This window comes from Camarhynchus parvulus, chromosome 5 (assembly GCF_901933205.1).
Source record: "Camarhynchus parvulus chromosome 5, STF_HiC, whole genome shotgun sequence".
Taxonomy (NCBI): domain Eukaryota; kingdom Metazoa; phylum Chordata; class Aves; order Passeriformes; family Thraupidae; genus Camarhynchus; species Camarhynchus parvulus.
Window position 1 is genome coordinate 21,234,035 of NC_044575.1, and position 12,753 is coordinate 21,246,787.

General features: G+C 42.8%; 1 protein-coding gene across 3 annotated transcripts in view; it reads left to right on the forward strand.

Moving 5' to 3' along the window:
- Positions 1-6,248: 6,248 nt before the first annotated feature.
- Positions 6,249-12,753, forward strand: part of EXT2 (exostosin glycosyltransferase 2) — a 73,139-nt gene continuing 66,634 nt past the window's right edge. The window contains exons 1-3 of one of the 3 annotated variants that reach the window (XM_030948635.1): positions 6,249-6,309; positions 8,175-8,734; positions 8,895-8,984. In XM_030948635.1, coding sequence (XP_030804495.1) covers positions 8,199-8,734; positions 8,895-8,984 — 626 coding nt within the window. In that variant the 5' untranslated portion in view covers positions 6,249-6,309; positions 8,175-8,198. Of the gene's footprint in view, positions 6,310-6,386; positions 6,638-6,672; positions 6,991-8,174; positions 8,735-8,894; positions 8,985-12,753 lie in introns of those variants that run through there. The other 2 variants (XM_030948636.1, XM_030948637.1) reach the window with 2 other exon arrangements.

Sequence of the window (12,753 nt, forward strand, 5' to 3'; positions counted from 1 at the left end):
AGGGAATCCCTTTAGCAAATTCAACCCATTAATTACTCCTCATTTTATTTTGTTCTAGTAATTAATTTTCTTTTGTTCTAGTAATTCTTTCTGTTGGAGTATATGAATATACAAAAGTAACAATTTATATAATATTTTTCACCCATATATATTTACTGCTCAGGAAGCAGGTTTATTGTACTGTTTCTGTGTGGATTCAGCTAATAAAGCACACCTCTGCAGGAAAGAGGGTATGATGTGCTTTCAGAATCCTCACAGCTAGTACAGTAGGGCTGACAGTCACATCTGAGCTTGCTGTAACTCCACAGAACGCACACATAGAGTATTTTCTATGTTATTTTCAATTTTAACACCTGCCTTAGGACCACTCCACTGAGGAATGTTAGTTTGGTCACAGAAAATATAAATATAACTGGAAATGAGGCAAGAGAGAAACATGGTCATGAGACCGCTGTTGGAACAAAAATGGGGTTTTTGGACTGTGCAAAATCCATAAATTTAGTAAATGGCCTTAACTGGTTTACAAGAAGTGGTAAACATGTAGAAAGTCCTGTACATACGTATATAGAAACTAAATCAATTCCTATTTGCTCTAAGATTTGCTCTAAGATTACCCCAAGAGGAAAAACACAGGTTCTGCCTATACAAATTGTTTGTTCTTTCTGCTACCCTCATGTTAGATGTTTTCTCTGCTTGATGTATCTCACAGTTCTCATTAATGTCCTTTTCTTTTTCTTTGTGGCAAACCTCTACTGACAAAAAACATCGAGAAAGGATTAAGGATTCTCCCATGCTGTCCCTGCCCTCACTTTTTTTTTTGGACCTGTTTGTCAAGTGATAGGCAAAGAGAGCAGCACTTCAAATGAAGCCAGTCAGATCCGTTTTTAAAACTTCTGCATTTCATCTAAAACAAGAAATGCCATCAAAATGACCATAACACTGTGCCTTCATTGCTTGTACTCGTTGTAATCATACAAGATGATAAAATCCACTTTGCATACAATATTTATATTCCAGTTATCATTCATTTTAGCACAGAAGGGATCCTAGATGGTTTCTAGGTCCTTGCCATGTTCCAGTCACTCTCTCTCTGTCCCCCTCCTTTGCCCCCTTGCCCATTCTGTCTCTCTTCTCCAGAGGAGTATTCAATACTTTTAGGGTAGAGGTGGGAATTTCCTGTCCAGGACTGCTCTCTATCATAGAAACTTCCATAACATACATTTCAGGTATACACTTGACATTTCATGTTTCTGGGAAGGAAAAAATCTGTAAATCTCGAAATTATTAACCTGCGTTACATTGCAATTAAGCAGACAACATAAGTGGAGCCCATTCAAGATAAGTATTTATGAAAAATGCATACTTACAGAAAGAATGTGTGAAAGTAAGTTTTCCCTTACAGAAATTTAATAGGTCCTAAGCAAATACCTGTGAGGGAAAAAATTCACTGATAACTTAAGAATTTTCCACCTTAAATGAAGAAAGGAAGTTGCTCAAATGTACTGTGTGATAGACTATATATTTTTTTAAAATAAATGTTAATCCTTTAATTGTTGCCTTTCTATCCTGGAACATCCAACAGGTCACACAGTTGGGCTGACGGCTGTGTGTTTCCCCCATCCCCATAATGACTCAGTTTCTTGAAACCTGCCTTGGGGTCAAATTATCGTTTATACTGACAATTTCTCTGCAGTCCTCCTCCAGTTACTTGGTTACAGAATCCCTCTGTTGCTCTCATCCTGCTGGCAGAGTGGTGATTTCATTTCATCAGAGAGATAGTGGCACACAGAGGCTCTATGCTAAAAAACCTCTCATGGAGGAAGCCATGTGAATCGCACCCCTGAAAATTTCTGCATCTGAAGTATCAGGCATACAAAACTGCTTTTGCACTTTAATTACTTATGCAGCTTTTTTTGTAAGATTGGTTGACCTAACAAGAAGATGTTTTGGTTATTTCTGAAGCAATTCAGACCACATAATGAAGAATAGGGCAAGGTAACCTACAAGGATTATATGCAGAATGATATGTGTTCCATCTGAGAAAATCAGAGTGGCAAGATAAACTCATTTTCCATTCCAATTAATGCTTTATTTATTAGTGACTTACATAAAACACTGGCAATGACTGATGACAAGATCCTAGATTATTTGCAGCCAGCAAATGTACTAAAGAGTCTGAGGAGGTTATAAATACTCTACTTTTTGTCCTCAGTTTGCCGGGATTGGTTATTTTTAGCAAATAGCCAGTCGACCTTATCAAAATGAAGAATCAAAAATAGTCTGGAAAAACATTGCAAGGAAAGGCTATTTTTAGCTCTCTATTCCCTGCTGCTATCCAGCAAGGTCTGATGGCACAGCTCATGCACGACTGCTTAGTTATTCTAGGCAAGTGCTTGTTTTGACCTGTCCTTTCCCTGGCTGCCTCTCTGCAGAAGGCATTCAATTGATTAAAGATTAATGCCTCTACAGACCGTGACAGCTGAAAGCTTTAGGGAGGGTGGAACACACACTGGCAGATTGTTTCTATCTGCATCTTTCTGCCACATTAATAGTTTATTTGAAGGAAACTCTTGCCTAACTGAATTTCCTCGCGTCTCTTATCCCTCAGTGGGAGCTATTGCAGCAGCCCTTCTAAGTATATTTACACCTCTTTTTTCTTTCAGTTCAGGAAGGCAATTAAGGAAGTAAGAGTTACAAATGTAAGTTAAATCACTGTTTTGACCAGTGCCATGCATCACAAACGAGTAGCACTGGAAGTGTGTGATGGACTGGATTGAAAGAGAAAACCATGCAAGTGGCTGCTAGATACTTTATTGATCAGACTAGTTAAAAATTGATATAAATGAGGATACTATTTTGTTGTAAGACTTTAACAAGAACAGTGAACCAAAACAAGGAATCTGGCTGCTAATATCCTTCTTTCTCTTATAGTAGAAACTCTTTAATTTAGTTCAGTACCTTATCTATTGGCAGTAGCTAATAACAACATTTTCAGAAGAATAAACCGAGTTACGAGTTTTTAGTTCTTATGCCATAGGTAGAAAATAAGGTTGAAGAGATGTCCTCAAACCATTAGATTTCCTCTTCATATTTGCTTTTTAAAATTACCTCCTTGTACTCATTGTAATCATACAAGATGGAGGCAGAACGTGCTGCTTCCCTCACTGCACAAAGTGCACCATGATCTCACATGCAGCTTCTTTACATGTGGAGACACAGTAGCTAGCAAAAGGTTCTCTTCTGTACACTGATCATCCCAGCAGAAAATGCAGGATGCTGTATGTGACAGCAGGCAAATGCATGGTGACACGGTAAAGCCCTTAAATTCCAAATGATCCCAAAGAACCACATAAGGCAGGACATAAAAGGGCAAAGCAAAGTGAAGCGAAATATCTGATTTCTCCTGTGCATTTATAAAAATTGATAGCTGGTTATCCAGATGCTGATGAATATTTTCACAAGCTATAAATGGCAGCCTGGCGTCTAAAAATAGATGCTGTGCCGCAGACTTGTCTGGCTTAGCTACATCACTAGAATATAAACAGGCTCCCTGGCGTGGTTTCAGGGAAATCTCTATCAAGACAGACTACATCCTCCATTTTTCTTGCTACATAGCTGATGCCTCTTGAATTTGTTTAATATAGCTTTTAATAAAATTGCATCGATTTTCAAATTTTCCTACAGGGATAAAAGGATCATCAAGTCTCCGTGAATATTTCAGCTGCAATTGATTGGATGCACTTTCTTCTCCCTGGCGGAGCAGGGAGGCGGAGGAGGCGCCTGCGGGCACTGCGTGGGCTGGTGCAGGCTGGTTCGGTGACTCCCTCCCTCCTCCCCGCCGCTGCACGTGGCCCAGCCAGTGTCCCTGTCACGCGACAGGGCTGGGAACCCCTCTCCTTGGCTCAGGCACATCCAGGCACTGCTCACGCTGCTGAATCCCGTAACTGCAGAGATCCAGCGCTCATCCGAGCAGCCCCAGCACGTGAATGGGGCATCTTCCAATTCACAAAAATCAGACACGGAACCATCCTCCCGAAGGAGGGTTCCTGCCTCTGATTTATGAATGGGGCAGCTTGCGGCAATTGGAAACTGATGGGTTACGCCCAGAAACATCAAGTGCTGTAACAAACCCGGGTAACTTGTACTTGAGGGGAAGGAATAAGCCTGTACCAGAGTAAAAAGCCAGTACCAGAACTCAGAAAGGTGCTTTGAGATCTGTGAGTGCTGTCTGTTGTTGGTTTGAATGTCACATTCATAAGATAAAGAAGGTAGCAGTGAGTCTGAGGAGAATGCTACATCACCTGCAATGCCACGTGTGTGAGGAGAAGTTGAAAGGAGGAGGAGAAAGCACTGCAGTGACAGCGTTCTGCCTTTTTTGAGGGAGCACCAAGCTGCCTGTGCGTGCATGTGGATGGCTTTGCAGAAAGCAGTTTTCCCAAGGGCAGGTGAAGTGAAAGAGAACTAATCTGTTGCTGCCAGTCAAGGCTGTTTAAGGACACTGTACTGTGTGTGTGACAGGGAGATTCAGTTTAGAGGCTTAGAGCAGGGATAGGTGCAAACCCTCATCCTTTCACAAACACACGTTATAGGATAGCACACCATCACATCACCATTGTACATAAGATACAAATCTATAAAAATGGCTAAAAGAGCAATTGAAAGGGGGAAAAATACAAAAGCTGACACTGTCATGAGATACACATGGTAAGAGTCTTTTAAAGCACCAAGGATTACAAGATAGAAGCAGAGCTGCTCTGCATTTTATCCCAGGGGGCAGAGAGACTGGAAATGCTTCTGGCTCAGGGATCAGGGGGCTGAAGGAGCTGTAGCGGGAGAACTTTTTGCGTCAGGACATAATTGTTGAAAACTTTATTGGTTAAATTGTAACAGTTGGAACAGTTACAGTCCTAACAGCTGAAAATTACTTACAGGTGAGAGATACAAAGTCAGCCGTGGGTCTGGTGTTTGAGCCCAGAGAGCACAGAAGGACGAGGAACATGGTGTCACCGGCAGGGACACTGCGCGGCTGCTGCTGGAATGTCTCCATTGCACCACTGCCCTGTGCGCGGTTCAGCTGCAGCACTTGGGGATTGTTCAGACGTGGAAGAGAACGCTCTGGGGGAACCTTAGAGCAGCCTGAAGGGAGCCTACAAGAAAGCTGGAGAGCGACTTGTTACAAAGGCATGTAGTGATAGGGTAAGGGGGAGTGGCTTCAAACTGTGAGGCTTTAGATCAGATATTAGGAAGAAATTCTACACTGTGAGTGTGGTGAGGCACAGGTGGCCCAGAGAAGCAGGGAATTCACCATCCCTGGAAGTGTTCAAGGCCAGGTTGGAGGGGCTTTGAGCAAACTGGTCTGCTGGAATGAATCCCTGCCTACAAAACAGAGGTTGGAAATAGATGATCTTTAAGATGGCCTCTTCCAACTCAAACCATTCTATGATCTTACCTGCTTGAGTGGTTTTTGTTTGGTTTATTTTTGTCATTTTTTCTTTTTTGCTTTTTTTTTTTTTTGTGTGTGTGTGTGTGTGTGTTTGTGGGGGGTTTGTGGTTTTTTTGGTTGGTTGGTTGATTGGCTTTTTTTGTTTTGTTTTGGGTTTAATTTGGCCTACAGACCAAGTCAGCTCCCATTTTTGTGAATGAAACTAATGTCTCTGATTCCCACACAGCTGGAGTTTTGTGCAACAAATTTGTCCTTCTCTATCTTCTGTTAGAAGAACATACTTCCAGTTACTTTTATGAAGTGTTTGGGAAGGTGTAGGTTCGGGATATTTCCTTACTGAAGTAGTGTGATCCAGCAGAAAGCGACACATGACCCAAAGGTCCTTGGTCAAGGAGAAAGCCCAGTACAGTTTTGGAAAGGCACACAGGACTGGAGGCAAGCGGGCCAAGAATGTGTTGGAAAGCAGGCTAGCGGCGGTTCATGGGTACAAGTGTTGCACATGGAGATGATCGCTGAGGTGCTTCCCGTGCCGCTCCTCCAGGAGAAGCTGCCATGCCATGCCATGCCATGCCATGCCATGCCATGCCATGCCATGCCATGCCATGCCATGCCATGCCATGCCATGCCATGCCATGCCATGCCATGCCATGCCATGCCATGCCATCGCACCCCAGGGGAGATCCCCGCGGGCCGGGCTCCGCTGCACGCCCGCCCTCCCGCCGCGAGGGGGCGCTGGGCCGGCGGGGCCGCGCGTGCGCGCCGGCGGGGCGGGGCCGGGCCGGAGGCAGTGAGTGCGGGCGGGCCCCGCGCGGAGCGGCCGGGGCGGGCGGGGCTCGGCCGGGCGGCCCCGGCGACTGCGGGCGGCGGTGAGTGCGGGCGGCGGGGGCGGCCTGTCCGGTTCCGGCGGGTGGGCGGGAGAGCAGGGGCTGCGGGAGCCGCAGCGGCGTGGCGGTCCGGGTGCTGCCGGCCAGGTTCCGGGCTGGCTTGGGCCCGCCCGCCGCGTCGCTCGGGAGGCGTCCCGTCCCGTTCCGTCCCTCGGCCCTTGCCGCCCGTCACGCTGTTGCCACCTCCGTGTGTGCTGCGTCTTGCTCCCGTTACTTCCCGCACTCCAAGCGCGTACAGCTTGTGCCGTGCTTGCAGTTGCCCAGGTGGATTGTGTGCTGTGTAAGAGGGAACGTTTCCGTGGATGCAGAGGTACTTTCCATTGAGGGCTCTTCCAGCCGGGCTCCGGGCTGGACCGGTTTGCCGAGTGATTGAAAAACTCGCTGCAGAGTGGCCTCACATGGCTGGTTCTGGTGCTGTGTCGGGAAGGAGGAATAAAGGACGTGGTTAACAGTCGGAAGCATATGGGAAGTTTTTAGTTGTAAAGGTGACTGTAATGTAGCATTCTGGCCTCTGTCCTGATAACAGCATGACACGTGTATTGCCTTGTACGGGAGATTTTAGAGGCTTCCTCCAGAATCAGATTGTGGACATAAAGTGATGAGAAGAGCCGTTAAAAGTGGAATGTTTATTAGCATCTGAGATTATTTTAGTGCTACTTGTGTGTAAGTATAGTCAAGTCATGCATTAGCCACCCCATCCTAACAGTCTTTTGTTAAGAACACAAAATAAACATAATTCAATTTGTTGTATCATTTGATTAATAATGAAATTCATGCTTCTTTTGTTCATTTATACTTATTTTATTCATATTTGATGTCTGCTGGACAGTTGACATGCCAGACTTTCTTTCTAGCTCACAGAGCAAGAAAACATCCCATTTTTCCAAAAGAAAAACACATAATTATACCGTTCACATTCTTTTTATGGAAAACATGCTTACTACTCTTACAAAGTTCTCATTATGGAGAATTCAGGTTAAATTTACTTATTATTGAAAGTTTTAGCTGAAAACCTAAGCAAGTTGTTGCTTGCTGATTTTTCAGTCTGTAGTAAATGTAAATTTTCTTTTGCAGGAACCACAATTCTTTGTGCAGGAGCTTGTAAGAAATATCAAATATGGCAGTAGTTTGTGATACTTTATATTGCATCATATTTTTCATTTCAGCTGTAGTTCAGGCTGTAGTGAACTGTTTAAATGCTTTTCTCTATGTGGCTGCAATGGCAGCTCATAGAACACTTTTGTTCCCCACAAGGCACATTTACAAAGATGACAAATTAATTCGTCTTTCTTGCCAGAAGTAGTTTGCCATCATTTTAATCAGATGTGGTGGGACTCCTATGAAATTCTGTTTAGAAGCACCTTTACCTTGGAAACAGTATCATGGTCCTAAGTTTTGTGTGATGCCCCATTATAAGCCCTTTGTAGGTATCCAGGTTGTTTCTCCTGTAGATAAGCATTTTGGTTTTTTATTAGCATTCCCTCTGACTATGCTTTGTTGTAGGTGTAGTGGGACTTATGAGGCCTCACCACTTCTGCAGTGTCTGAGGTTTCCTCTCCCTCTCTCTGCCCAAGCTGTGCCTTTTTCTGGCTAGTGGTTGCTAATTGGCCCACATCATTTCATTCCAGCCAGACCCAGCAGATCAGCCTCAGCTGGTGCCTGCCAAGTGGCAGGGCTGGTTGGCATCTTGTGTTCCAGTGGAACTCATGAGCATCTGAAGAAAGCCTACTTCAATCTGCTGAGGCAAAGACCCTTTCCTGAAAGGAGTAACTGCATGTTTCTTTGCATTGTGTTAGCTGTGTCTCTTTTGTAGAGTTCCTCCTAAAACCTCTCTCTCTGTTTTGTAGTGACAAGAGATAATTGATGCCATTATGTGTGCCTCGACCAAATATAACACCCGGGGTCCAGCCCTCATCCCAAGGATGAAAACCAAGCACCGCATCTATTACATCACTCTCTTTTCCATAGTTCTGCTTGGCCTAATTGCCACAGGGATGTTCCAGTTCTGGCCTCACTCCATTGAATCATCCAATGACTGGACCGTTGAAAAGCGCAGTGTCCATGATGTGCCTGTGGTCAAGCTTCCTGCCGATAGCCCCATTCCTGAGCGGGGAGACCTCAGCTGCAGGATGCACACCTGCTTCGATGTCTACAGATGTGGCTTCAATCCCAAGAACAAAATCAAAGTGTACATCTATTCACTGAAAAAGTATGTGGATGAATATGGGACGTTGGTGAGCAACACCATTTCCAGGGAGTACAATGAGCTGCTGACGGCCATCTCTGACAGTGAATTCTACACGGACGATGTCAACCGGGCCTGCCTTTTTGTGCCATCCATAGATGTCCTCAATCAGAACGCCCTCCGGATCAAAGAGACAGCTCAGGCTTTGGCACAGTTATCCAGGTATGTGCTGAAACTTCAGTGTGTGAAGAACTCAAAGTGAAAAAAGTGAGTCTAATGGAGGAGGGAGAACACAGTGAGTTAATGCACTAGGCTTTGACAGAACTTGTCTCTATGTAGAGAACACCTTTCTAACTGCAGTTTGTTTCTTCTTTTGCTGTAGGTGGGATCGAGGCACAAATCATTTGCTCTTCAATATGCTGCCTGGAGGGCCGCCAGATTATAACACTGCCCTGGATGTTCCTAGAGATAGGTATGTGTTGTGCTGTGTGATGGACAGATCTGGGTTTAAGTGCCACTGAAGAAGCAACAAGCTCAGAAGGGCAGTTGGTAGCAAAGGACTTGCTCCTTAAACTGTGCAAAGATAGACACCTTGCTTGCTTCTCAAAAAAGGAAAGTAAAGCCTTGTATAGAAGAGGTATTTACTTTTGAAATTTGATAGTTTAGCCCCATCCTTAAATTTATAAGGGATGTGGCTGATAGTTTGCTTTTAACTCTTGGACTTGCTGTAATGTTGGAGAATCTTGATCTGGTGTGTAACTGATTACGAATGCTTTACAGAATGTCCCATTTGATGCAAATTAGAAATTCAAAGATGATTGTAGCAGCAGCTTTCTGATAGAAAAAGGTGCTTCAAGGACATTTTAAAGCTGCTCCTCTGCTTGACAAAACTATGCTGAATTTCAATAGTTTTTGTTATCTTAATAATTAGACTATATTAGTAATTGGACAAATGCTCTTAGTTATTCTCTGGCAAGTGTGCTTTAAAAATATTTGCCAGGAGCTTAAAAGGCATACATTCTGAGCTCAATATTCACTTGCAGGATAGTTTAGTTTTGGAAGAGGAAAGGAGGTTGTAAGGCAAAGAAAATTGGAATAAGAGGAAGGTGATACTGTTGCTAAAGATGTTTCTAATATGTCAGCCTGTGTGTGCTTAGTTCTGCTGTGTTAGGTCCATTGTAACCAGTGCTTTTCCTGAAGGTCAAAGTTAACTTTCTTCTGCCAAATGTTAATAAAATCTAGCCTGAGATATGGGACCTTTGCTAAGATGGTGGTCTGTGAAGTGTATCTTGATTTCTTTTCAGCAAAGACAATTTAAAACATCCTCCAGTACCAGAACAGATTTTTTTTTCCTGCACATGTTTAAAGAGTAACTTTGCTCATTGTAATTACATCAATGTGAAATAAGGCTTTAGCTTTTTCCTTCTCTGTATGAAACATGTTGTATGTATGGGTTAGCCTGGAGAGGGCAGTCAAGAATCAGTCTCATGTAAACAAGTCTGTTAATCTATTAGTAAATACTTGGATTTATTATCTTAGATAAGGAGAATTTTCATTTGACAATGGCATGGACTGCATGTTTATGGATACATGTGTCTATCAAAGAATTGATTTTATTAACTGAAAGTAGTAGATATGCTACAGAATTTTTAATTTTTTACTTTTTGATCTCAAATCTCTGTTTACATTTCGCCTTGCATGCCTTGGCTTAGCAGGCAGGAAACCTATTATTTTGGTAGGTGTTTCTGCTAAGTATTTGTCATGCTAACATGGAAAACTGAGTAATTTAAGTAAAAAACTGAAGTCTTTTTTTGGCATTCAGCTGTTGTAGTTTGCCAATCTGACTCAGTCCACAGCTGCATGATCATGAGCTGTAATACATTAGAGTGGCAATAACAGTGCTTGGGATGGGAAAAAAAAATATATTCCTTTTTGTAGGCAGTCAACAGTTGGGCTGTTTGATGTACAGAACCTATTCTACAGGTCACAGGTGTGAAGACAAGGGGCCTGTGAAAGAAGTTGGGAGTGTGGACCTAGTCCTGGAGAGGCCTGAGTGATGTAGTGTGAGCTTTCAGTATGATTTTGGAGACCTTTTGGAGTTCTTAGTTCATGTCTAACAGAACAAGCAACGTGGGTGTGTTTTCTTAATTTGAGAATATCTAAAGGTGTTAGGAATGGGTACAACTGTGAAAGACAGTTGTTTGTAGCATCGCAGGGTGAGAAGCTGCTGGCCAAAATAAAGGCATGCTGGCACAGTTCAGTTGGTTTTGAATGACTTATCTAAACTGTACCATGACAACTCCAGAAGGACTGCATTTGTGGGAATTTGTGGATCACTTGTGAAATCCACAGGTAATATTTGTGAAGTTTGCACAGGAGTGTGGCCTGCCTTCTAATCAACATGTCTGAGACATCATACACAGTTGAACTTAGTGGATCATGAAGTTTAATAGACTTGTGTTCCATTAATTTGCTGCAGAATATTGATCCAGAAAAAGTAACACCTTATACACAGGGGGCAGTTCAGTTGTATAATAATTTTACATCTGGAAAAGTTCTTGGCTAAGGTACTTCACTAAGGGGTTGTTTGTTTATTAAATCTTTAAATCTAATTTCCAAAGGCAGTGTAAAAGTGCTTTATTCCGTAATTTCAAAGGTGAAGGTTTGCCTTGTGGGCATGGAGTTTATGTTGCTAGTATTAGCTGCCATAACAAATGTAATCTCCTGCCATAAAACTTAAAAGATAAGCTCTATATTGTCTGTTAATCAGTGCTGTTGGATTCAGTACAATGATGAGGTTAAAAGGATTTCTTTTGCAAAGAAATTCTGGTGCTGTAGAATTGAATTTATGAACTAAGATACTTTTTATTTATTTCTGTTTCAGTCCGTGAATTGGGTTCAGTGACTTGTGAAGTTTGGCAGAAAGCTACTGCAGATGGCAGTTGGACAGAAACATTTAGAGTACAGGCCAGCTGGAGCCCTTCATGGAGAGAAAGAAGGCTCAATATTTGAAAAGTGGTGAAAAGTTGCTCAGGGACAGTCATTCCTTGCTGATCAGAGCAATTTAAAGATTATTTGTCTTGAGTACATTAGGAGTTAATATCCCTACTCTCTTAATGCACTGTACAATGAAAATCCAAGTGGAGTTACTTAGCTGGTGTTGGTTCCCTGTGGATTTATTTAGGTAAAAGTCTGCATGACACACACCTGCTTTCTCAAGGCTGATGAGGTGCTGTCGTGTTTTCACTGGATCCTATTAAAACAATCTGGTTCTGGTTTCCCAGTTTGGGGGGAAGGGGTGTAAAAAAGAGAAGGGAGATATAAACTGCAAGAGCAGTAACACTTAAGCCGTTTTTTTTTCTCTCTTCTTGTAACTGAATTAATACGGATAAGATATGGAACATGCAGCTTTGACTGTGAGACCTAGTCAAAGCAGTGTTGTACATGTCACCAAAAGCAGGGGGATGGGGACATTGGAAAGGAATTAGAAATTATTTGGAACCTAAACTCAGCATGTACTTAATTTATCATCTGGTTCTCAAGTTGATTTTTGTTCCTATCATAGTACGTCTTCTGAATGAAGTCACATTTATGGCAAAGTGTGATCATGGTGTTTGAACACTGAACAATTGTGCTGCAGGTCAGAGCAGGAAGTGAAGTACCTGTGGGCCATCTGCTGTGGATTAGAACAGGCACAACATACTGGTGTTCATCCTGAGTGTCTTGTTCTGATGGGAAAAATCTTGGGTGATAATTCGGTATAATGGTAATCTCTTGTCTAACATTTGTGGAAAACTGCTTCTCCAAACACCTTACCAAGGATTTCTTTCAGTGATATCTGAAAACAAGAATGTTAGCTAATGGACTGTTGGTGCCTCTTCCAGTCTCATGTTGACGTTTTGTTCCTGTGTGTGTCCTGATTACTGAGACCTGTGCCTGCTCTGACCTGAGCTGTGACAGTAAGGCTTCTCACTGTAATCATAGCTGCAACAGTGGGTACAGCTCCTCAAGATCCTTTCTTTAGTGCCTTGTCTAGTAATGTATTTGTGTCCTGCTCCTTTCCACAGAGAAGGAGACAAACTGGAATTTAGAAATATGGTACCTTAAGCAAAGCCAGTATCCCAGAAGCAGCTAAAGTATAGCACACCCTCCTGTTGAGTGGCAAAGGACTGAAAGTTTGATCAGCTCTTGGAGAAGTCTCACAAAAGAAGCTGAATATGAGCTTCTTTTGGAACTAGGAT